This window comes from Salvia hispanica, chromosome 1, assembly GCF_029641045.1.
Source record: "Salvia hispanica isolate PSC_SH4W2 chromosome 1, Shi_PSC_v1, whole genome shotgun sequence".
Classification (NCBI taxonomy): Eukaryota; Viridiplantae; Streptophyta; class Magnoliopsida; order Lamiales; family Lamiaceae; genus Salvia; species Salvia hispanica.
The window spans coordinates 68,226,631-68,253,728 of record NC_142692.1 but is presented as its reverse complement, the minus strand read 5'-3'; the positions used below and the strand labels follow the sequence as shown (position 1 = coordinate 68,253,728).

Sequence of the window (27,098 nt, the reverse complement as noted above, 5' to 3'; positions counted from 1 at the left end):
ACCACACCGGTGTTGCTAATCTCGTCTTAGGTAAGAGAGAATTATCACAAACGCCGCAATCGTACCAATAGGTAGCCAAAGCCTATCTGGGTTGTGAATACGTTTTTCTTCTTACTAGATCTGACCAAGTCCCCTACTGGAAAACACATGAGGAGATTCATCGAATTTCCCTACTTGACCTTCTTAGTAAAAAGCCTTAGACTTGTTTATCATATTTCAATAATAAACTATTATATTATATTATTTATTCTCATAATTAGGTAAACAAGTGGACTGATGTTTCTCGTATACATGCACAAGTTGACTGTATAAAGGCATGTACGCTCAAAGCATCTTTTAGTATACAAACCCCAATATCTAGTTCTCTTCATTTTTGCCTTTAATCATTTTCAACAACTTCTTTGTGCATATCACTTTTGTTTAATTGTGTTTGATCATCAGTTTAATTATTAAAACGTCAATTTAAAACAAAATTAAGAAAATACCATATTTTTAGGAACACATTAATCAAGTTTGAAATATTGTGTTACTCAATTTGATAAACTTGGTATATAATTTACTTTATGGAATTACTCATTCTTTGCTCTCGCTCCAAGTTTGCATAATTCTATATTACAAAAAGCTCTCATCAGCTTTAATACAAATTTGACAGATATTTTTTTTTTTCATTTTCTCTTCTAATAGTATGTGATAGAATTTTCTTTTAATTTCTTTCTTTAGCAGAGCATCTTTAGCTATAATCTTTGAAAATCAATAAAAGTAGATGTAGTGTGCAATAAGAATGTTGATTTTTTTTCCCTTTTGTCTTTTACAATAGGCCCACATTAATTACTACACATTCAAGATAGTAAAAATATTGTTTAATTACATGTCGATATTGTGATTTCTTTTTCTTGATATGATTATCATCCTATCTAAGCATATGATTAATTAATTATCTTATCCTGTCCAATCATATTTACTGAAATTCTTTCTTACATATTTTTCTTTTAAATTGAAAATGAATCTTCAACTACGGTTAATCAGCCATTTGTATAATACTAAAACAATTGTTTCGATCCAATAAATTTTAGTCGTAGGAGTACTATTTTTTAAAGTACTATGTTACAATTTGGATGGTGGTAGGGTAGTGATAGGGACTCGGACCACACCAGCAGTTAGTCGAGCCATCCAACCAAGCCCGCTCGGTCAGCTCGGCAACAGCAACGTCAACAATCTCTCTTATTTTCCTATTTACCGTATCTTTAAGATTTAGCATATCTTTTATAATTTCATAGAATATTTTATATTTCTTCTAGATTTAGATTTCCTCTCCTATTTAAAGGAGATCTCGCAAACCATGAATTATTGAGAATTAAGAAATAAAATACTTCTTTTCTCATTCTTGTTCCGAAACCCTAGAACTTCAACTAGGTGTGTTTATCATATTTTCCGATCAATCTCTGTCGTACGCGTGCTCTTTTTGCATCGATAGAACCTCACGTTCTATCAATTGGTGCTTTCTTGAATTACTCTTCTCCCACCACATATTCTCACTACAACATCGGTCATGAACATCCATTTTGCCAACCATGACGAGAAGTTCCTGACAGACAGGCTCGAGCAGGAGTCCTTCGCACGACAACATGATGCGCTGAATCGAAGGCTCGAGGAAACCTTAGCCAAACTTGTGGCTGCCGGCTTTATGGCGACGAAGGAGCCGCCTGACCCTCCACCTAGAGCGACTGTGGAACCGGGATGGCAGCTACCGCCATCGCTTACGCAGGCACCGCCGGGCGTAGTACCTGCAACCTTGCGACGCCTACGAGTCGATCCTCCTCGTTTTGACGGACAGAATGCAGCCGAGTGGATTTGTCATATGCAGAATTATTACAACCACTACTATACACCTCTATCCGATCGGCTGTACCTTACTCAATACTTGTTTGATCCCCCGGCGTCTGACTGGATGGCTGACTGGACTGGTCATAATCCCGGCAAGGGTTGGGAGGATTTCTTGGTGGCAGTCTATCATCATTTTACCCCCGAGTTCCTTGATGGGCATCCACATATGGTAGACGATGTCCATCAATCTGAGATTATTGTTTATGCACCAAACAAAGTCACGTTGGATTCTTCAATCCCGGATGCAGCTCCAGTTTTATGCAGCAATGAAGATGTCTCGTGTGATATGCTTTCTGACGAATATCACATAGGTGGGGCTACTACCATGGGGAGGCACATTCTAGGTGAGATACAGGGTGACTTAGCTGATGTTAAAGCCAGAGAACATCACAAGTACTCTGCTCGGGAATTAAATGTGGAGGAGCTGTCAATCGTAGTAGATCGTGTGCATCAAATTCCGACTGTTGTTCAGGGGAGTTGGGTATCAAATAGAGCAGATGCATATCAAGCTGGAGATACTGCCCTTGCTGCTTTAAAAGTTGAACAACCAACTGGTTCATATCATCACTTTGCTCCGGAATTATTTGAAGGGGATTCACAAAAACTTATGCTGGAATCAGTGGTCGATACAGTTCCTATCGTTGTTGATCCTCCTGATGAGGGAGTAGCTCTTTCGCGTGCATCACAACAGGTTCGCAAGCAGAGCGAAATTTCTAGCCATGAGGTTGAAGGTTTCACATTGTTGATTCCACCATCGCTTCCGCGGGACCTTGACGTAGAGAGTAGTCTCTTGAATTTGATGCATTCCATGACAACGACGATGAATCATTGTGAAGATTTAACGTGGAGAAGTGCAACCCTTCAATGGGATTCCATCATTCTTGCTCGCCGAGCATTTTGCATTGGTGAACACTTTCCATGGGTTGATGCTAAAACGTTTTTGGAGCTTTGGCACAGCCTTGGTGAACACTCAGTTGGTGACGTACATCGAGATCATGACTTCGATCCAGGAGGGTCTTTTGTTGCCAAATTTGCTGATAGGAATTTCATAGTTGAGAGTGGTGTTGCTGATTCAGTTTTAGGTCTGGTTGCCGATTTTGGGATAGCAGCTTGTGGGGATAATGGAAAGGGATGTCTGTTCGTTGATAACAGGAGCTTCTACAACATTGGTCTGCCGAGATCGTGGCTTATAATTGGGCCGAACATTCAGTGTTTTGGTTTGCTTGATGAGTTTGAATATTATACTATGCGGCCATGTCTCTCGAGTGCCGTAAAAGTTCAAGCAGTTGATGGGACTACGTCCGTTCTTAGAGGTTCCAGGTGGCTGATACTGAGATATGGGAATTTTAACATTGGTGTTTTTCGGTTGCAGGAATCAAGAGACGTAGACCTTTGCTTTCCGATTGAGGACGAGCCACGCCTGCTCGGATACAATATAGATGGGGAGCGAGTTATCAATGGGTTCTTCTCTCATCCATGGCTTCTTAACATGAATCAGTTTTCGCTGATTCGGTTATTCACTACGAGAGAGGGCATGATTACTCATCATTTCGGTGTTTCTAAGCATGATGAGGCAGATGGGGTTGTCAAGTGTTTGTTGAAGTTCACGATAGGTGTGAGGGGTTATCTGAAGTTCGACTCATGGCCACCGCGATTTTTCGTCATCATTGGAGGTGGTTTCGGTCTGGGAATGGGGAGAACTTGGACTGCTGCGCTTGTCACAGACTTATGTATGGCAGCCCAGGCAGCCTCTTGGGCCTTGGAAGAGGTCGTTCTTGGCGTGGTAGATGAGTCTGACCACAATTCGTGCTTTAGGCAGCCAATATTTGCAGGCCCTTTATTAGCTAATGAGAGCATGGGCATAAAATATAAGACAAGTGCGAATCCTAGTTCTTCACTTAATTTCGAGAGTGTAGGGGAAGGCCTAGACGTTCAAATTGCATTAGAGATGGCAAGATCAGATGCTAAGCTATCAGCTGCAGAGGAGGCATATGTGGCTGCTCGTAGTAAGCTGTGTGTGTTGCTTCAAATTCGAGCTTTAGAACATGGAGTTATAGGATTGGTCTACTGCTGCATTTTTGTCATCTACGCCTTGGGGACAAGGCGGTTTTCTTGGGAGGGAGAGTTGATAGGGACTCGGACCACACCAGCAGTTAGTCGAGCCATCCAACCAAGCCCGCTCGGTCAGCTCGGCAACAGCAACGTCAACAATCTCTCTTATTTTCCTATTTACCGTATCTTTAAGATTTAGCATATCTTTTATAATTTCATAGAATATTTTATATTTCTTCTAGATTTAGATTTCCTCTCCTATTTAAAGGAGATCTCGCAAACCATGAATTATTGAGAATTAAGAAATAAAATACTTCTTTTCTCATTCTTGTTCCGAAACCCTAGAACTTCAACTAGGTGTGTTTATCATATTTTCCGATCAATCTCTGTCGTACGCGTGCTCTTTTTGCATCGATAGAACCTCACGTTCTATCAGGTAGCCGACCCAACTGTTAGACACTTATACCGAAAATTTCATCATACTCAAATACATTCGAGATGCCAGCGACCCCACGTGTACCACTACCTCCCGCCCCAACAATATATAAGATTTGAACCTCTTAACTTGGCTTGAAGCAAATTAAGCAATAGAGTTTCTCATCTTTCTCCAATCTCCAACGACAGATGCAACTTATATCCAAATCGAATCCCGACAAATTTCATCTGTTGAAGCCGGCCACCAGAATCGGCCATCTCTCTGAAATAGGTAATGTATATTTATTCAGTCATTTTCATTGTTATGAATTTTGTAGCTGTGATCGGTAACTATATGCTGTGAGGTTATTAGATTGGTGATGGCTATTTTTTTTTTATTAATTATAGCATGGTTTGTGAAGTAGTTGACAACTTTATTGTGATAATTATTTAAATATGATACTTCATGTTAAATTGTCGGCATAAATTTTTCCTGGATCATGTGAATATTAAAATTATACTTATAATCATTTTCTTTTTTTATGATCGATGTAAAATTTTCAAGTTTTCATAGAATCGGAATTTACTTCTGTGCTGAATTAATTACTCCAATATTGAAAAGATATTAGATGAGAATTGTTCCCTTTTTCCCTCTTTGTATTCTTATTCAGTAAGATTTATAAATCCAACGTGAGTGTTGAGTTGTCAATAATAACTGCAGGAAAATTGGAGTCAATAAAAATTTGATAAGGTGAAGGTGAGCGGTCATCTCATTATTTGTTTTTATTTTTTATTTTATCACAGGTGTACCGAACCCACCTTCGACGGAATCGGTTTAGTCCTGCTCGACGGTACTTGTGGTTTAAGGCCGAAAGTTTCTCAGCGGGTGGTGGGATTTAATTTGAACCAGAGACCTTAAGGTTATCAGAACTCCGTGCTGCTAACTGCGCTACAATCCGTTGGTAGCGTCTCATTATTCTGTTGCCAAATATTTTATATTTCTTGTATAAATAAAAAGGCATACGACTTATTATCTACTGAAGGAGTGGATACTAGAGGAATATATCTGGATATTTGTAATTTTGTATAACATAGTACTTTCTTATCTTATACTATAAATTTGTTAAAGTATAGAACTAACATTTATTTAATCCACATATGTCGTATGCTATTTAAATACATAACTTTTATGGGTATTGCATTTTTGTTTAATTGTGTTTGGCAACGAAATCATCAGTTTAATTTAAACGAGTAAACGACAATATAAAACTAATAAGAATAGTTAATATTTGGGAAATTGGTCTCTAAAACCATGAACTTTGCCCAAAATTTGGTATTTCCCATGAACTTTGAAATTGATATATAATATCACGAACTTTGCATTTTGTTTGGTATTTCCCACGACATGTTTATTACTATATTTAACTAACTTACAAGGCTTTTATCATACTTGACACAATTAAATCAACGTGGTTTTCAACGTGATTTTTTATGCTACATGTTATGAATTTAAAAAGTGGTTTCAAATATTATAAAACATATCACGGTTGCCTATATTAAATAAGATTTTGATGAAAATATCTTATTTGAGTGAGTTTGGGAAATACCAAACAAAATGCAAAGTTCGTGATATTATATACCAATTTCAAAGTTCATGTGAAATACCAAATTTTGGGCAAAGTTCATGGTTTTAGAGATCAATTTCCCGTTAATATTTTTAGGAACACATAAATCAAGGCCAAAATTAAAATGTGTGTGACTCTATTATTTGATAAACTTTACTATATTTAATCATTAGGAACACATAAATCAAGGCCATAATATCTGATTTGCTAAACTTTTTTATATTATAATATATTCCCTCTGTCCCTTCTAATATCTGATTGATTTTTCTTTTCTTTTTTTCTCTTTTGAAGAGAATGACTTTAAGTTATAATCTTTGTAAAAGAAATGGAATTTCTTCTACATTAATAACTACACATTCATGAAGATAACTTAAAAGTTGTTTAATATAATTAATATTATGTCGGTGTTTTGATTTCTTTATCTTGATATGATTGTTTGTATATCTGTAGGATTATGGCTGGAAAATATTTTAATAAATAGAATCAATAGGAAAAATCCATGTGGAATATGTAAGTAGAAAAGTAAATTAAACTTCAAATAATATAATATTGCGTATAAATTTAGTATTCATTCTGAAATAATTTAAGTATAGCAATCAATTTGATATAAACATCAAAATTTAATAACGACTAATTATGAATTTATCTATATTAATTTATTTTTTAATTTGTTTCTTTTGAACTAAAATGGAAGCTTGAATAACCTAAATGTCACATTTAACTAATTAAGTGTGATCAATCCTAAAACTAAAACTACCATTTCGAACGAAAATTATATGGTACTACTTTTTTTGTACGTTCTGAAAATAATCTAAACAAATCTAACGTATAATTTTTTGTTTATGAAAATAGAAAATTTGAAGTTTCCATACAGTTGGAATATGATTATTCTTAGCAAAATCTCACATATCTAAATTACAAGGTATTTGGTGAAAATATTTCCGAAAACTTATAATCAAAAGTTTAAAACATACTTCCTTTTTCTTTTTCTTTTTTCTTTTTCTTTTGCATTCTTATAGTAAGATTTTTCGAATCCACGGGTTGTGTTAAATTGTTAATAGTTAATTCATTTTATACTAAGATAAGAACCTTTTTATCTAAAATTTATCTAACTATAACTTTTAGTTATACGTATTGAGTTTGTTTCAAGTGCGCTTGGTAATGCAATTATCACTTAAATTATTGCAACGTCAATTTTGAAACAAAAATATAATAATTTACCTCTTATTCATTCTTTGCCCACATTCCATTGCATAATTATATTATGGGGTATTATCGCCTAATATCACAAAATTTTTCACAAATTTATTTTTTTCCACAAATTTTAAACTTAGAATATATATTACGAATTTAAATTAGTTTCATGATATTAGGCGTCAATACTCAGAGTATATATATTTTTTTCAGTGAGCGTACGTAGTGATAGGAAGAGGGGGAAAAATTGTTAACGGAGAAAGAGAAATGGAGAAGGAGAGTTTTGTTCATATGTGTCATGAACACCCGCTGAGTCTGATCTTCCCTGACTCGACCCATGAAATTTCATACCTCCCTGCGTGTTATGGTTGTTGGAGATACATTTTACCCGGAGATGCAATGTATGGATGCAGCCGCGGGTGTGGATTTCGTTGGATGTTACACAAAGAATGCATGGAAATGCCTCAAGAGATTATGCATCCTGTCCATCCTTCACACCCTCTCACACTCCATCATTCACAACTATCAATAATTAGGGAACCAAAAGAATGTGCGGTTTGTGAAATGTATATGTATGGGTTAAGCTATGGATGTAGCCAAGGGGATTGTGACGGATTTATGATCCACTTGAGATGCGCGGTGGGCTTTAGCTTTAAGGAGGACGAGCACCCGCCTATGAAGCACCCAAGCCACCCTAAGCATCAGCTTCAATTTTTCAAGAAAACGAGGTGGTGTCCATTCCCTTGTGATGCATGCGGTGCCACTGAGAAAGGGGACTCCTATATCTGCACTCTCTGCAACTACGGGATACATGAGCGTTGTGCACTCCTCCCATTGTCCGCGAACTTTCATCATCACCACCACGCTCTTTCCCTCGCCTTTTATCCTCCCCTTGAGTACATCCGATATGAATTTGATTGTGATATATGCAGCACAACTTTATCATTGACACGTTGGGTCTATCATTGCCAACTCTGCAGATATGTCGTTCATCTCAACTGCGCCACCTCCACGTAATACTCATTTTAGTGTCTACTCATATCATTTAGATATACATTGCGTCAAAATTATTTAATTAACTCTTTTGGTTGGATTTTCTTTCAGATCTGATGATAAAAATGACCATGACAATGAAAATGCAAATGCAATTGATGATGATGATGATGAGAAAGAGGCTGCCATGTTTCCAGTAGCAGTAGAAGACATGTATGAGGAGATGGTCAGACCCTTTGTTAAGCGACAACTTGACATCAACCCTCGTCATGGCCATGATAATCACATTATCGGTGGCAAGTGTAGCTTCTCCAAGCACCCTCATAATCTACTAACTTTTACTACATTTTCTTCAGCTTCGTCATCATCTCATAATCACTGCAAAATAGATGATGATGACGACGATGTTGATGAAAATGATTTTGACAGATGGGGATTAATATGTGATGGGTGCACACTGCCTATACGTGAAAAGAAGCAAAGAGGTGATGGGTATAAGTATGAGAGTGGTTACATGAGTTGTGATGGATGCAAATACTTTCTCCACTTGTCCTGCTTCAACTTGCCACTTGAGATCCTCTCTCTTCCTATTCATCCTCTCAACAATCACAAACTAATGCTTCGAAATGTTGGCAAGCTAACAGATCGGATAGAATGCTATATTTGTTGGAGTTATACGAATGGGCTCTATTACGCTTGTACCTACAAAGGCTGTTTTTTCAAAATAGACATCAAGTGTGCTTCTCTGCCCAGCACCATAAAACACGCTTCTCACCCGCGACATAACTATCTGAAGCTAGTCAAAGATGATGATTCCAGGTTTGGTTTCTGTGTTAACTGTCAGTGGCCTATATCTGAACGAAAGGAACAATACAGATGCAATAGCTGCAGATTCTCTGTATGTGGTGAATGTATGATACTACCAGTAGCAAATAAGCATAGATTGGAGAATCATTTGTTGCCGTTGACATATGATGCGCGTGTCAACCGTCCCGGTGATTTCTACTGCAGCAACTGCGAGGGCCCAATGAACCCCAGGAGTTGGATGTATCACTGTCGAGAATGCGACCAATCCTTTCATCCCAGATGCTTTCCCGCTACGTCGGGTGATTACAAAAACATCAAATATGGGACAGAGCAGTATGTGATTTCCAATATTCATGATCACCCTCTTATATTTCAAATCATATCCAAGAAAAAGAGATGTGATTTATGCCATGTCAATGTGTATGATAAGCCTGGATTCCAATGTGTATCATGCTTCTTTGCCGTGTGTGAATTCTGCGGTGTCAAACACATGGATGATGCCTAGAAGGCCTTCTAATTCACATCAAATCAAATTTCTGTTTTTAATGGGCATTCAGGGGATTGCATATGTATATGGTTGTTGTTTTTATCTTATGGGCTAAATGTGTGTTGTTCTTGTATTTATGTACATATTTGATTGCTCTTGCATATATTGATATATAGAGAGAGAGATATGATAAATTGCTAATTAACAATCTTAAATTGCTAACTCTATTAACTTGCCAGCGACCCCACGTGCACCACCTCCCGCTCCAACAGTATATAAGAACTGAACCTCATAACATGGGGTGAAGTAAATAATGCAATAGAGTTTCTCATCTTTCTCCAATCTCCAACGGCATATGCAACTTGTTTTTGAATCGAATCCAACCGGTTTTATAAACGAATTACTCCCTCCGTTCAAACTTCAGCTTCATCGCTCGAGCTGATCTCACGCCTAGTTGCATTCACCTCAACAACAATTTGTTTTGAAAAAAATAGGAGTAATAAAAAAGAAAACAACAGCTAAGAAAAAATTATACTACTATGTATTATTACATCCGTCCCCCAAAATTTGCTACACTTTGACCTGACACGGATTTTAAGAAATGTAATGGAAAGTGAGTTGAAAAAGTTGGTGGGATGTGGGTCCTACTTTTAAAGTATTAGTTTTATAATAAAATGTGAGTAGGAATGAGTTAGTGGAATATGGGGTCCATTACCAAAAATGGTAAAAGTGAAGTGTATCAAATTTTCAGGGACGGACCAAAATAGTAAACTGTAGTATGAGAGAATATATAACTTTTTTCAGACAATAACTTTTATGTGTAAAGCAGTTTGATTTAGTGTCGACAATTCGACATCGTTTGATAATGCAATCATCAAACAAATTATTAAAACGTCAACTTTGAAACAAAAATAAGAATATATACGATAATTTTATATTAAGAAAAGAATGTGTGATGTCTTACTTTGTCAGACTTGGTATAGTTTACCTCTTTTATTAATTCATTCTTTCTCACATTACAAGTTTGCAAAATTATTTCATTAACTAATGAAATATATATCTTTTTCAAGTTTCCTTAGAATCGGAATATGATTTTGTTAGTAAAGTTTATATGCATTGAATTTTTAAGATATTGATGAGAAATTGAGACAAATCCTTAAGTTGTGGAAAACTTGCAATCAAATTTTAAAACTTATATACCCAAGAAAAGTATTTAGTTCTCTTCATTTTACCCTTTTCTTTGATTTACTATAACCCTTCCTTTCCTATGAACTATGTGTATATCACTTTTGTTTGATAATGTATTCATCAGTTTAATTTAATTATTGAAACGTCAATTTATCAAAAAATTAAGAATATACGAATATGTTTTTCATTAAGTAATCTAGGTTAGAATGTGTTACACAATTTGATAAACTTGGTAGTATAATTTACTTTATTTCCATTCTTTGCTCGCTCTGTACGTTTGCTTGATTCTAGTATTTCATAAAGCTCTCAATAACTTTAAAACATACTGTACAATTTTTCCCTTCTTATATATGATGAATTTTATTTTCTTTTGTAGAGTACCTTTTAGTTATAATCAGTTATAATCTTTGAAAAGCGATAAAAGTAGATATAGTGTGCAATAAGAATGGTGAGTTTTTTACGATAATTAATTTCTTTATCTTTTAATATAGGCCCACAAAAATAAATACACATGTCGATATTTTAATTTCTTTATCTTGATATGATTATATATCATATCTAGTCATATTAACTGAAATTCGATTCAACTAATTATATTTATAATACATAGCACCCCAACCCTATTAGTTCCAAGTTAGTTGAGTCATATTCCTTTTTGGATTGTTCGAAAGAAATTGAGTCATTTATTTAATTTTATTTAAATAGTTTATAATGCAGTAATTCATTTTTTTTTACTTTTTTAAATTGAAAATGAATCTTAATGATACGTTTATTAGTATAACTATTTTTCATAGTAGGTTATACACAAATACATTCGAGATGCCAGCGACCCCACGTGCACTACCTCCCACCCCAAGTCCCCGGCAGTATATATATAAAAGACTTGAGTTGAAGTGAATAAATCAATAGAGTTTCTTATCTTTCTCCAATCTCCACGACTTCTTTCTCGGTCTCCTCTTCTCCCGTTTTGTTTCCTGATCAAATTCCGGCAAAGTCACCGATTGAAGCCGGCCAGAATCGGCTCTCTCTCTCTCAAATAGGTAATGTATTTATTCTGAATCTTCATTGCTGTGAATTTTTTGATTGTAAATGGTAATGAGATTCTGTGATGTATATCATGTATTTAACTTGTGATGGCTTTGTATTTGGAATGTGTTTTTTATTAATTACTATAATGTAGTTTGTGAAAGGCGGGCAACTTTGTTGTGATATTTATTTAAATATTACAGGTATATTTAATTATGTTAAATTGCTGTCTGACGCAATTATGATAAACATTTCCCATGTCGGTAGTTATGTGAAGATTAAAATTTAAATAATTTATGATATCAAAAGTATGATTCTTTTCTTTGTTTATGAAGGTAGGGATTTTCAAGTTTCCGATCCATAGATTCGGAATTTAATTATATGTCTGAATGACAAGATATTTGATGAATATTCTTTCATTTGTTTACTTTTTCTACATTCTTCTCCAATTATAGATTTGCATATCGAACGTGACTAACTATTTGAGCAGAAAACTAAACTAAACTTCAAATTTTACAATGTAGCATTCATTTTGAAATAATTGTATTAAAGTATAGCAATCAATTTGATATAAGCATCAAAATTTAGTAACTAACTATTTATGAATTATCCATATTACGATTTTTTTTTCTTTTTAACTGAAAATGAAGCTTGAAGAACCTAAATGTCACATTTAATTATTTAAGTGTGTGATCAATGCTAAAACTGTTGTTTCGAACGAAAATTTATATACGTTGAGAAAATAATCTAAATAACTTTATATAGTGATATCGATAGTATAATTCTTTGTTTATGAAAGAATTTTTTAAGTTTCCATAGAATTGGAATATGATTATTCTTAACAAAAACTTACATGTCTAAATTTCAAGATACTTGTGATTATCATCCTACCAAGAAAAGTTCCTAGCTAGCTAGTGCTCGATTATCATCCTTTTCTTTTTTTCTTTCCTTTATGGCTTTTGCTTTTTTTTTTTCCTTTTTCTCTTTTGCATTCTTACTCAATAAGATTATTTCGAATCCGCGGTTTGTGTTAAATTGTTAATAGTTATATCCATTTTTATACCAAGATAAGAACTTTTCTATCTAAATTTCATCAAACTATAACTTTTAGGTATATGGTATTGAACTTTGTTTTAAATTCGTTTAATAATGTAATCATCAGTTAAATTGTTAAAATGTCAATTCTGAAACAAAATAACAATATAAAGTACTACTACCTTCGTCCCTAAAAAAATATGAACTGTTTCCATTTTAGGCCGTCTCTAACTTTCTCTTTTAGGACGCAGATCTCATAATTCACTGCCAGGACTTTCACTATTTTTTCTCCATCTTGCTTACTTTACCAATTTTCCTTTCACTCTTAATTTACCAATTGTGCATTAAAGCTCATGCCGTTTAAAAAAATTTCATTTTCCAAGGACGAAGGTAGTATATTTTTATACTATCAAGAAAAGAATGTGTGAGTTTAAATGTAGCCGTAGGACTTATTATATACTATTGTTTAAATACCCTCTTATAGATATTCTTTGCTCATTCCAATTGTCTGCATAATTATAGTACTGCCTCTTTCGCATGCTATTTGCATATTTCGTTTATGTCCCAAACTATTTGCACTATTTTTATTTTAAGTAAAAATAATATATATAATTAAGATATTAGAGTTAGTCAAGTGTTTCCTTATTAAGCATTGCCTTGTTTTTTATACTAACATTATTAATTTAATTACACTGACTACTCATGTTTAAATGTACATTATCAAAATTAAAAGTGTGAATAGTCTGGATGAGTATTATTAACTGACTGTAAATATACTCTCTTTTCCGGTGTGATTGGAAGAGGGGAAAAATTGTTAAGAGAGAAAGGAAGAGAAATGGAGGAGGAGACTTTTCTTCATATGAGTCATGAACATCCGTTGGGTCGGATCGTTCTTGACTCGACCAATGAAATTAAATACAAATATTACTGTGCTGGTTGTTGGAGATTATTTAGAGACGGAGACGCGACTTATGGATGCAGTATTATGTGTGGATTTGGTTGGTTATTACACAAAGAATGCATGGAAATGCCGAGAGAGATTATGCTTCCTCTCCATCCTTCACACCCCCTCACACTGTATATGCCAAAAGAAATGCGTAGATCTACAAAATGTGCAGTTTGTGAAAAGAAGGTGTTTGGGTTAAGGTACAAATGTAGCCAAGGGGGCTGTGATGGATTGTGGGTCCACTTGGGATGCATCGCAGGGAGTCTTAATGATAAGACCCCGGCTATGGCCCACCCAAGCCACCCTCAACATGAGCTACACTTTTCCAAGAAGACGAGGTGGAGCCCATTCCCCTGTGATGCATGTGGTGCCAATGAGAGAGGGGACTCCTACACCTGCAATATATGCGACTACTGGATACATGAGAGTTGCGCACTCCTCCCTGAGTCTAAGGAATTCCCTCATCATCACCACTCTCTCTCCCTCGCCTTTTATCCTTCCCCTGAGTACATCCAATATGAATTTGTTTGTGGTATATGCAGCACAAATTTGCCATTGAGACGTTGGGTCTATCATTGCGTCCTTTGTAGATATGTCGTCCATCTCAACTGCGCCACCTCTACGTAATACTTCTTACTATTGTTTACTCATATCATTTAGATATTGACTCAGAAATATTTAATTAACTATTTTGGTTTGATTTTTCTTTCAGATTTGATAGTGAAAATGATGCAAATGTAATTGATGATGAGAAAGAGGCTACCAAGTTTCCAATAGCAATAGAAGACATGTATGAGGAGATGATCAAACCCTTTGTTAAGCAACAAAAAGAGCAAATTCTCATCCCTCATCATGATCATGACAATCACAACATCGGTGGCATGTATAGCTTCTCCAATCACCCTCATCTACTAACTGTTAGTTAATAAAGATCAAGAGTTCCAAGATAAGCATCAAGAGTTCCAAGATGAGCATCAAGAGTTTCAAGAATAGAGCTGTTATAATATCTAGTTTCAATGGTAGACTAGTTCCAAGAATGTATTTATTATTGTATCTCAAGAGTCTACAACACTCCTATAAATTCATGGATGTTGGATATCTTTTCAAATCAATAATATATGAAAACTATTTGTCTCAACATGGTATCACGAGCAAGATTTCGATCCTAATTTTTTAGAACTCAGAGGAATTCTCATCATCGTTCAATATCCCTCAACCCCTTGACTAAATCAAGGCAAAATCAGCCCCTACATCCATTCTCAAACCTGAAAACAGCCAAAATCAAGTGAGCACCCATCAAACCCTATTCAAATTGTCCAAACAAGTTGCATCTGTACCAGAAACACGCACTGGAATTTGGATGACGCATTTAGGATTGTCAAACAATTGGAAGCCCTCAACCCCAACTCCTGCTTCAGAAATCGGGGTTGGATTCAAAGGTCGATCGAGCGGACAACCGCCGCCGCGTCGGAGCTACACCAGACCGTTGCCGTCTCCGAGAGGCCAAGTCTGCAGCCACTGCGGAAAAACAAAACATACAAAGGAGACGTGTTTCGAAGTTGTCGGCTACCCGGAGTGGTGGGAGGACCGCCGTAAAACCAACCGGAATCCGGTCGCTAAGGGGAGATTGGCGATGGGGAGAGCAGGAGAAGGAGAATTTTCTGCCACCCCGATGGGCAGCCAAGCGGCCACCAACACCGGGGGCGACGACGGTGTACCGGCGGCTCTCCCATCCGGCAGCAGCGGACACGCGATGGCGACCGGAGTTGAAATTGGAGGAGATGCAGCGGCTAGGGCTCAATTCGCAAGTTGCACCGTTGGAGGTAAAGGGTTTGGGAATTTATCCTCAAACCCTTCCAGTTTTGAAAAATATCAAATTTTACCCCACCATCTTGCAAGTACACCCCTAAGAACCCCTACATTGCAGATTGAACCCCAGATTTTGTGTAAAAATCGTTTTTCAGCATTAGAAGATGAATCTGAAATTTCTACTGCATGCAATGTCAAAAAGGGAAATGTAGAAAATGATAGAGGTTGGATATTTGACTGTGGGGCAACCGATACTATGACCTATGATAGATCGGACTTCGGTGAATTATCTAAGGCGACAAGAACATATGTTGAAACTGCTGGTTGTGATTTTGCTCGGGTCGAGGGGGCTGGCATTGTTCAAATTTCTCCTACTTTGAAAATATCTAATTGTCTTTACGTGCCATCTCTTTCCCAGAAACTAATGTCCATTAGTCACGTAACACGAGAGCTCAATTGCACTCTTCTAATGCATCCTAAATTTTGTTTTCTTCAGGATATCCGAACGGGGACGATTATTGGGCGTGGCACTGAACGCCGCGGGTTATACTATGTGGACGAGATAGCTCAAACTGGCAGGGCAATGTTGGCTCATGGATCTTCAGAACGAGAAACATGGTTATGGCATAGGCGGTTAGGGCATCCTTCTTCTAGTTACTTAAAACTTTTGTTTCCGCATCTTGTGAACAATTCTGTTTTTGAGTGTGAAACTTGTGTTTTGGCTAAAAGCCACAGACAATCTTTTAAATCCAACAATACTAGAGTGGATTCGATTTTTTCCTTGATTCATTCAGATGTGTGGGGTCCTTGTCCAATTTCTGGGGGAAATGGTTTGAAATATTTTGTCTCATTCATTGATGATTGCACTCGCATGACATGGGTGTATTTTTTGAAAAACAAATCTGATGTCTTCTCTAAATTTTGTGAATTTTATGCCATGATCCTCACCCAATTTCAGACAAAAATCAAAATTCTTCGATCAGATAATGGGGGGGAGTTTGTTAACACACAAATGAAAAATTTTTGCATTGAGAAAGGTTTGATTCACCAAACTTCTTGTGCCTACACACCTGAACAGAATGGGGTAGCTGAACGCAAAAACCGAACTATTTTAGAAATGACTAGGGCACTTATTTTTGAGTCAAAAGTCCCAAAATATTTTTGGCCTGAAGCAATTGCTACCTCAGTATACCTTATAAATCGCCTCCCTACAAAAATCCTAAATCTTCAAACCCCACTCAAAGTTTTATCTTCCTTAACCAGTGTCCCTCAAGCCTTATCTCTTGAACCTCGAATTTTTGGATGTTCCGTGTTCGTTCATGTCCCGAAACATGAGAGAATGAAACTAGCCCCTTGTGCGATTAAGTGTGTTTTCATTGGGTATGGGAGAAGTCAAAAGGGCTACAGATGCTATGATCCACAAAACCGACAAGTTATCACCACGATGAACTGTAATTTCCTAGAAACTGAATTCTTTTACAACACCCAACTTAACAGTCAGGGGGAGAAGGAAATGAATGAGGTTTCAAATGATGACATGCTAAGTTGGATGCCTATATTCCATGATCATAGCCCCAATGAAGGTCAACCCGAGCCAACTACTCCTGTCGCCGAGCAGGTCTTACACACATGTCAACCTGCGGAACAAAGTGCCGCCCAAACGTCCTCTCATCCGATATCCGAGGTAAACAACTCTAATGAGAACTCTGTTATTGTTACTACTGACAATATGGTTGCAGATAAAGAAAGAGAGATCATTGATGAGGATACTGGACAATATATTTTGCCACATCGGAGTACTCGGGGAATTCCACCCAAAAGATATTCTCCGGAAAAGATAGGCGGAAGAAAATCAAGATATCCAATAGGAAGTGTAGCAAAAGCAAACTTGACAAAACTGGCCCGAGCATTTGAGGCAGCTTTATATGAAGAAGAAGAAATCCCACAAACAGTCAGAGAAGCTCAAAGAATCAAACACTGGAGAGAAGCGATGATGGTCGAATTAAAAGCCTTGGAGAGAAACAAGACTTGGAAGAAATGTCGACTGCCAAAAGGAAAACGCACTGTTGGCTGTAGATGGGTCTTTACAATCAAACGGAAGCCTGACGGAACTATCGAGAGATACAAGGCTCGTCTTGTAGCTAAAGGATATACTCAAACATATGGGGTGGACTACTCCGAAACATTCTCACCAGTGGCAAAGATGAATACAGTTAGAGTACTGCTTTCTATTGCAGCAAACAAAGATTGGCCCTTACACCAATTAGATGTGACTAATGCATTCTTGCACGGTGAACTCAAGAAGGAAGTGTACATGGAAGCTCCGCCTGGGTTCGAGGATGACTTTGAAGTCGGAGAAGTCTGTCAATTGAAGAAAACCTTGTATGGGTTAAAACAGTCTCCGAGAGCTTGGTTCGGGAGATTTACAGAAGCCATGAAGAAGTACAACTATCAGCAAAGTAATGCGGATCACACTCTATTCCTGAAGAAGAGGGGAGATAAAATCACGTGCCTAATAATTTATGTTGATGATATGATTATCACAGGAGACGATTTTGAAGAGATAGAGCAACTTAAGAAGAATTTGGCAACGGAATTTGAAATGAAGAATTTGGGGGCACTCAAGTATTTTTTGGGAGTTGAAGTCCTAAGATCAAAGGAAGGGATCTTTATCAATCAGAAGAAATACACATTGGATCTTCTAGCAGAATCCGGTATGATGGAATGTAAGCCAGCAGACACACCAATTGCAATAAACCATGGTCTCCAAATGATCGAGGGAGCCCAACTAGCTGACCGAGAGAGGTATCAAAGGTTAGTAGGAAAATTAATCTACTTGTCACACACTAGACCAGATATCGCATATGCAGTAAGTGTGATAAGTCAGTTTATGCACCGACCCCAAAACGACCACCTTGAAGCAGCATTGAGAGTTGTCCGATACCTCAAAGGAACATTTGATCATGGAATTATGTTCAAGAATAATGGACATTTGGAGATTCACGGTTATACAGATGCTGACTGGGCTGGAAACCCAGTAGATAGAAAATCCACTTCTGGGTACTTTACGTTTGTTGGAGGAAACCTAGTCACTTGGAAGAGCAAGAAGCAGAAGGTCGTAGCGTTGTCAAGCGCAGAGGCAGAATTCAGAGGAATCCGAAATGGTTTGACAGAGGTACTGTGGCTTAGGGGATTGATGGAAGAGTTGAGCTTTCTATCACAAAAACCATGTCAATTGTTTTGTGATAACAAAGCCGCAATCAACATTGCAGAAAATCCAGTCCAACATGATCGAACAAAACACGTTGAGGTAGATAGACACTTCATCAAAGAGAAAATCGAGGCAAAAATTGTTGAGTTCCCATTTGTTCGATCCAAAGATCAGCTTGCAGATATTTTGACAAAAGCAGTTGGAGCAAAAGTTTTCTCAGAAGCTCTTACCAAGTTAAGTATCGGAAATCCCGTTACTTAACTTGAGGGGGAGTGTTAGTTAATAAAGATCAAGAGTTCCAAGATAAGCATCAAGAGTTCCAAGATGAGCATCAAGAGTTTCAAGAATAGAGCTGTTATAATATCTAGTTTCAATGGTAGACTAGTTCCAAGAATGTATTTATTATTGTATCTCAAGAGTCTACAACACTCCTATAAATTCATGGATGTTGGATATCTTTTCAAATCAATAATATATGAAAACTATTTGTCTCAACACTAACTTTTATTTCATTTTCAGCTTCATCGTCATCATCTCATGCTCACTACAAAAAATATGATGATGATGATGATAGCGATGACAATGAAGATGATTTTAACAGTATTCCAAGATGGAAATTAATATGCGATGGGTGCGCACTGCCTATACGTGAAAAGAAGCAAACATATGATAATAATGATGAGTGCGAGAATGGTTATATGAGTTGCGATGAATGCAAATACTTTCTCCACTTGTCATGCTTCAACTTACCACTACACATCACCTCTCTTCCTATTCATCCTCACAAAGATCACAACCTAACCCTTCGAAATGCTGATGGCAAGCTAACAGGTTGGATACGGTGTTATATTTGTTGGAGTTATACGAATGGGCTCTATTACGCTTGTACATACAAAGGCTGTTTTTTCAAAATAGACATCAAGTGTGCTTCTCTGCCCAACACCATAAAACACGCATCTCACCCGCGACATAACTATCTGAAGCTAGTCACACCTGATTATTTCGGGTTTGGTGTATGTGTCAGCTGTTATTGGCCTATATCTATGCGAAAAGAACAATACAGATGCAATAGCTGCTCGTTCTCTGTATGTAGTAAATGTGTGATGCTACCGGCAACAAATAAGCACAGATTGGAGAATCATTTGTTGCCGTTGACATATGATGCATGTGTCAATCGTCCCGGTGATTTCTACTGCAGCAACTGCGAGGTCCAAATGGACCCCACGTTGTGGATGTATCATTGCCGTGACTGCGATCAATCCTTTCATCCCAAATGCTTTCCTGCTACATCGGGTGAGTACAGAAACATTAAATATGGGACACAATATGTGATTTCCAATATTCACGATCACCCTCTTAGATTTCAAATCATAACCAACAAAAACAGATGTGACCTTTATCATTGCCATTCCATTTGCTATGATAGGGCTGGATTTCAATGTGCGTTGTGCTTCTTTGTAGTGTGTAAATACTGCGGTATCATACACATGGATGATGCCCAAAGGGCCATCTGATTCACATTGAATCAATTTTATCTTTTTAATCGAGTTTGTGCATATGTGTATGATTGTTGTATTTGTTTTCTAGTTATATGTGTGTTGTTCTTATATGCTCATGCATATATATAAAACTTCTATAATTCTTGCGTATTTACTTATATTATTCTTGCACTTTTTTTTATGAATGCGTGTATCTAGTATTTTAGTACTCCAAAGTCAAGAAAAATAATACTTTATTATTTAATTTAAACTTCACTATCTTTCTCAGTTTAAATTTCAAACGAATCTAATGTGGTAAAAGTTGAAACATAAACCAAAATTAAACCATGGGTTGCAAACAAACTTATTGATTTGCACGTATATTAATCAACTTTTAATTTCTTCATATTTTGCAACCATAGAAAATTCTTATCAATATTCGTGCAGACGTGGACTATAGAAATTAGAAATTATGTGGCATACTCCCCGGCTAAATGTAACGCCACCGCTTTAGGATAAAATTAACGCTGAAATTTATCTTTTTAACCATATAAATGTAGCGGGGAGTGATCAATTGCTAACTCATCATTTAATTGCTAACTACAATTAATTTAAGGCCACATGATTTTAAAAAATGTGTGGTCTACAATTTGTCACGTGTAATTTTCGTTTTTATTAATTAAATCGAAAAAAATTAAAAAAAAACGCCAAATTAGGGTTTTGGATGAAAATGTCAATATAGTATTTCGAAAATATCAACACAATGCTTTGAGAATGTCAACAAAAATTTAGGATTGACATTGTATATGCTTTATATTGACATATTATCTTAGCTGTATTGACATTAGCCTGTGTACGAAAAATAAGAAAATTCTAGATTTTTTTTTTCAAATTTTGACATCGGAACATATGCATGTAGTATATCGTTGGAATCCTTATAAAATTATCTTTAATTTGATATATGTTATATGAATTTAAAGTTTTGGGATTTCTTTTAAAAGTTAGTTATAACTAACTTGACATTAATACCCGTATTGATTTTTATTGGAATTAATCATATAGCCTTATTGACGTTTTTTATTGATTGTATTGACATTTTGTGGTTAATGATCTAGGCCTTTAATTTGAATATCTAATGACTATTATTGAGTTGTAGTTAGCAATTAAGCATTGAATTAGCAATATAACACTCCCCAAATATATCACTTTTCACTTCATAACTATAAAATCTAATGTAACAAAGCTCTAAAATCTTAACCCTCATTGTTTTTAAAATCATTTAACTTTTTCTCTTTTAAAATTTTGAATTTAAGATCTGAGACCCATTATTTCAAAATCCCAAAGTCCAAAACAAGTATGAGCCCTAAGCTGTACCACAAATAATTCTAACTTGATTAAGGCCCAAATAAACAAGCCCCATATATCTCGAAATCTCCATTTTTTTTTTGTCTCCCTATCTCAATTTGCACATATATTAGGAAAATACATTAGACTTTTTAAAATATATTTCATATGCAATTGTTCTAATTCTTTCTTTCTCATATAAAGCTGTTTCTTGGAAATTTCCACCTAATTATGCCGTAAGAGTTAGATTTCAAATTGTAATTTACAATATTATTTGATGATCTGTGAATAAAATGATCAAAATAGGGAGAAATGAGGGAGTATTATTTATGTTGTTCTCTCAATAGTTCGACTCAATAATTTTTGTGCAAATTAAGGGAACTTTTCAAGTTTTCTATAGGTATATCATCATCATGTTTTGCATAAAATGATTAATAATCATACTAACATCCAGTACAAATTAAAACTATTCATAATCATACTAGAATATTTTGTGCCATGACTATTTCGAATGGTCCACATTCAGACTATAGTATCAGTTAAATTTTGATCAAAACAATAACAGCATCAAATTATATGCATTTACTTAAGGGACAACTTTATCCCTATTTCAAAAGCTGGCTATTATAATTTAATACAAACATAACAAAAATTATATATACATCATATATACTATATTACAAATTGGCTTTAAGTTCGATGCATGTCATTATTTGATGCATGTTTGTTGAAAAGATGTCAACTTAAGAGCATCTCCAATGGTGCACCGGCCAGAAATCGGCCAGCAGTTTCTCCCCCTGCCACGTCAGCAACACTAAAAAATCCCCCTGCCACATCAGATTTAGGCCAGCCATAGGCCAACCGCACTAAAAATAATTCAAAAAATACTACATTTACGGGAATTAAAATTACGATTAAATTACGGAACTAAATTTACGAGACATATACGGGAAAATTCATTAATTGCATTAAGAAGTACATAGATAAAAATAATTACATAATAAAGAAAAAAAACACAAAATACGGAATTAAATTTACGACACATATACAGGAAAAATACATTAAAAAATGTTAGTATGCCTTGAATCCATTATAGTTTGCCGCTAGCCGAACGGGGGTCTCCCGACGGTATGACATGTTTCTATTTTAGGTCTTAATTTTGTATTGGGCTAGTTGTTGTTGTCCATCGCTAGATGTTGCTCTTGTACAAAAATTTAGAGATAAAGAAAATCGGGTTTATATAGTTTTTCAAAAATTAAAAAAAAAAATTAAAAAATAGCGCTGGCCGATCGGCACGCCACAATGGCGGCCAGCGCATCGGCCAGTGCCGAGCGATCGGCCAGCCCACGCTGATCGGCTCGCCGATTTTCCGCTGGCCGCCTCCAATGGTTTGGCTAGCCGATCGGCTAGCGCGACGAATCGGCTAGCCGGTCGCTAGCCGACCATTGGAGATGCTCTAAGTTCGATGAAATTTTCGACTTAGAATTATTAAGTGAAGAAATAATATAATACATTCAATATATTTTTTCCAGTACAAACTAAAAAATCACCGTAAGTAAATTTCAAACTTAAATTTAAGAATGCCCCAACTTTAATGTCACACTTCCGTTTTCATCAAAGTCGTCAATATATTTTCGATCCAAAGTTTCAGTACCTTTTTCTATTGTATATCGATAATCTAAATAATTTAAATATCTAAAGTATAATTCTTTTCTTTGTTTACGAAGATAAGTTTTGCAAGATTCCGCAGAATCGGAATATGATTTTTGTCAGTAAAGTTTATATATGTATTGAAATTCAAGATATATTGTATGTAACTTGATGAGAAATTGAGACTTCTTTGGTTGTGGAAAACTTGGAATCAAATTTTAAAAACTTATATACCCAAGAAAAGTATCAAGTTCTCTTCATTTGATCCTTTTCTTTGATTTATAACCCTTTTCAAAGTAACTTCTATGTGTATATCACTTTTCTATAACTGCATTTGGTAATGCAATCAGTTTAATTATTGAAACGTCAATTTATAACAAAATTAGGAATGTATATAGGGGTGCGTTAAAATGACAACGCCTCTTAAAATAACACCATACCATCATTTCTAGCTAATCATTTTGTATACGTGGACGAATAATAAGCTGCCATGTGGCAAAAAGGGTAAAAATCTCGGCAAGCAATATACAACATTGTATACAACAATTTTTCTCGGTCAGCAATATCCAACACGCTATACAGCAATCTATAGATTGCTGTGTAGTGTTTAAAATATTGTTGTGCAGAGTTTATAATATTGTTGTATATGTGGTGTCACAGTGTCACTTTAAGAGGTATTGTCATTTTAACACAAACTTTTATATATATATATATATATATATATATATATATATATATAGGGTTTTCATCTACCAAAAGAAGTCCATAAGTATAGAAATACAGACTATATATGGACCGTCAGATTAGGAGATCAATGGCCACGATCTGGAATGACTCCTCGTTTTTGTTGAGTCATAATAAGACGTATTTGTGTCATATGAAGGGCATTTTTGGTAGTGAAAAAGTGGAACCGTTGACAGCGGTTTTTTTGTGAGCGGATTTTATGGGATTGATTAATATTCATACCATTTAAACGCCAATAATTAAGAGAGAGAAAAAATATAATCAATTCTTCCTTCAAAGCAAACCACTCCAACACAATCACCCTTCAAACCAAAAACCCTAGAAATTTAATTCAATGTGGAAGATAAGCCTACGAAATCTCTCATCGGCGATGACAATTCTTCCAACAATGGTGTACACTCGCTCGGCCAGAACAACGGAGATTTTGGGTCAGAACTGATTCACAATTTATATGATTTTAGCTTGCTCCCCACAACGCTTCATATTCGATTTTCTTTTTCGTTTTGTGATTTTTATTCTTTTATTGATTTTTCAAATAGTTTATGAACAGAAGGAAACATCTAAAATAAAAACTCCTTCCATTAATCAACCTCCTAAAGGTATGTCACTTGAATTTGTAATTTATGTCATTCATTTGGTAATTGAATTTTGTATTAATAGCTTGGTTTATGATTTGGACATACTAAAACTAATTATCGTAACAGCAGAAATGTTTAAAGATGAGTGAATGATTTTTGTCTACTTGTTACAGTGGAGCAATGACAAAAAGTTGCATTTTGTATGACATAATCGTTGTGACGAAGTTTTACTGTATCCCTAAAAGGAAATCTATTTTTTTTTAAAAGTAAATATATGGAAAATTTCATAAATTATTTCTTTCATTTTCGCTTTTGTAGAGCAATGACTTGAAAATGTGTTATGCATGACATAAAAATTGTTAAATACGAGTTGCATTTAAATGACATGCATTGGTACTGTTATGAATGACATAATTTAGTTTAATGGTGTTTTGGTCCTGATTGCAGTGAAACCCAATCGTGAAAAAGAAAGAATCGGAGTTTTGAGATAATCGGCATGAAGGATGGACAATGGCGAAAGGCAAAGTGTGGGAAACCTTTTTAACAATTTGAGGCCCTAAATTACATCCAATTGTTTAATCTGTAATCTTTTCGATATAAGATTATACATTCTTTTGTAAAAATGATTTATATTATCGTGAAAGGAAAAAAATGCATTTGTTTAGTTTTAATATTATTTCAAACAATAAGATAATACAATAACATGTACTAAAGCCAAGAGTGCTCTCTTTTCATAATCGAAATGACTTACATATATATGTTATGTTAGTTTGAGTTGTGTTACAGCAAAACTCAATCTTATTGCCGAAACATAGAACCACATCCGAATGTCATATTTAGAGAACATTAAGATCATTCTTAGTGTGTTTTAGGTCATGATAGTAAGCATGACATAAAACAAACTAAGCATGACCTAAAAATGACATCCGTATTTTTCACATTCGAATTTTATAGAATGACCTAAAACAATCTAAGCATGACCTAAAACAAACTAACAACGTATAAATGAATATTTGAGTCATGGAAACATATGGGTAACTTGGGTCATAATAATCCAATATTCGAGTCATGACATAAAACTACTGAGTACCAGAATGCCTCATAGAAAACTGAACGAACTCAGTAATTTCAAACAACCTGACATTGCAAATAAAATGGAGTCCAAAAAAAACAAACTGGGCGTCACTTCAAAAAAAAAAAAAAGAGAATACACGGTTTCAAACTTCATTTCTTCTAGATCGCCGCTTTTCTTTCTCTTTGAATTTATCGCAATTCCTTGAATCGTGGTGACCTCACTCCTGACATTTCTTGCATTGACACAAAGACTTGCTCTTAAGCTTCAAAGCCTTCTCCACTCTTAAGGGGAGTCTACTACCACTTCCTGCGGTGCCTCTGCCCCATAAAATTCCTCAATTAGTTTCTAATAAGTGATAATAACGGTATGTCATGCTTAGTGCGAATTAAGGTCATACGAAATCATGTCATAATAATACTATTAATAAGTCAGGGTTGTAACCGTATTGAAAGTTTGAAAAAAACAAGTACACAACTAAGGGTTCATAACATTAGGGCATGCTAAATGTAGACTGAGGTCATAACAATTATATGTCATACTAAATAGATAGTTAAGTCATACATAGTACCTTCGAAACATTTATGAACACTGACTAATTAAGAATAAGAGCATAACAACAAAATTACAGTCACAGAAGCTGTTCCATTTCTGGAGTGAAGAAACAGAATCTATACAAAGACATAAACAACAGATTTTGTAATCAACTAAACAAAATAAATGAAAATTCAAAAACTAAAACTCTGAGTTACATATTAACCGCCGGCTGAATTCAAAAATCTATGCCAGAAAAATAACCGACAAATCTAAGTTATCAAATCATGAAACAAAATCGATCAAAATTACGACACTGAATTTATAGATTACAAAATGATAACAAACTGATGAAATGAATAAGGAGATGAGAGAGCAATGGTACGGAGTATTAACTTACAGTTATATTGGATCCGACGAAAAAATTACCGATGAGGGATACCAACAGATGCGACGAGAGATTGATTCTGGATATTAACAAATCGAATATTCTGGCAATTACTTAATCACAAATAATAAATCTTCATGGAAAAAAAATATAATGGAAGATTGATGGTACATCGGCTGAAGAAGATGAAGATACGAATGAGATGAAGTTAAAGAATATTAACTCATAATTCACGAATATGATTTGTTAGGGGAAAGAGAAATAGCAAGATTATAGGAGCTTCCATAACAATCGATATGTAGCTAATGACATTAGTAGCCTTATTGGATTTTTAGTGAATAAAATAATAATATTTAGGAAATTAATTGAGCCATTAGATCTTTTAATCTCAAGATGATCTCGCCAAATCCTATGGTCTAAATTTGGTCTTGATTTCTTGATTTAAGGCCATACTTGTTTTGATCAAAATCCTATATATATATATATACTATATATTTTTATGAAACACATTTATTAATCAAGGTTAAAATGTGTTACTTACTCAATTTGATAAACTTGGTAGGAGTAGTATAATTTACTTAATTTATGTTCTTTGCTCTCTCTCTCTCTCTGTTTGCCTGATTCATTTATTACACAAAG

At 35.3% G+C, this 27,098-nt stretch overlaps 3 protein-coding genes and 1 long non-coding RNA gene across 4 annotated transcripts; all 4 read left to right on the top strand.

Annotated features, from left to right (window-relative positions):
* The first annotated feature begins 7,386 nt into the window (after positions 1-7,386).
* LOC125185281 (uncharacterized) lies at positions 7,387-9,474 on the top strand. The gene is made up of 2 exons (XM_048081792.2): positions 7,387-8,182; positions 8,274-9,474. The coding sequence occupies exons 1-2, from the start codon at positions 7,437-7,439 to the stop codon at positions 9,472-9,474; spliced, it is 1,947 nt and encodes a 648-aa protein (XP_047937749.2). The 5' UTR covers positions 7,387-7,436.
* Positions 9,475-11,008: 1,534 nt separating this feature from the next.
* Positions 11,009-20,207, top strand: LOC125185289 (uncharacterized). Its single transcript, XM_089057392.1, has 5 exons — positions 11,009-11,092; positions 11,442-11,684; positions 13,507-14,274; positions 14,364-14,572; positions 19,191-20,207. The coding sequence occupies exons 3-5, from the start codon at positions 13,541-13,543 to the stop codon at positions 20,183-20,185; spliced, it is 1,938 nt and encodes a 645-aa protein (XP_088913518.1). The 5' UTR covers positions 11,009-11,092; positions 11,442-11,684; positions 13,507-13,540; the 3' UTR covers positions 20,186-20,207.
* Positions 14,574-16,221, top strand: LOC148934479 (uncharacterized). The gene is made up of 2 exons (XM_089057397.1): positions 14,574-15,474; positions 15,957-16,221. Exons 1-2 carry the CDS (start codon positions 15,012-15,014, stop codon positions 15,992-15,994), a joined length of 501 nt encoding a protein of 166 aa, XP_088913523.1. The 5' UTR covers positions 14,574-15,011; the 3' UTR covers positions 15,995-16,221.
* Positions 20,208-24,050: 3,843 nt separating the features above from the next.
* LOC148934478 (uncharacterized) lies at positions 24,051-25,163 on the top strand. The gene is made up of 3 exons (XR_016135542.1): positions 24,051-24,315; positions 24,427-24,486; positions 24,913-25,163. It is a non-coding gene; the product is annotated as an uncharacterized LOC148934478 (long non-coding RNA).
* Positions 25,164-27,098: the final 1,935 nt, after the last annotated feature.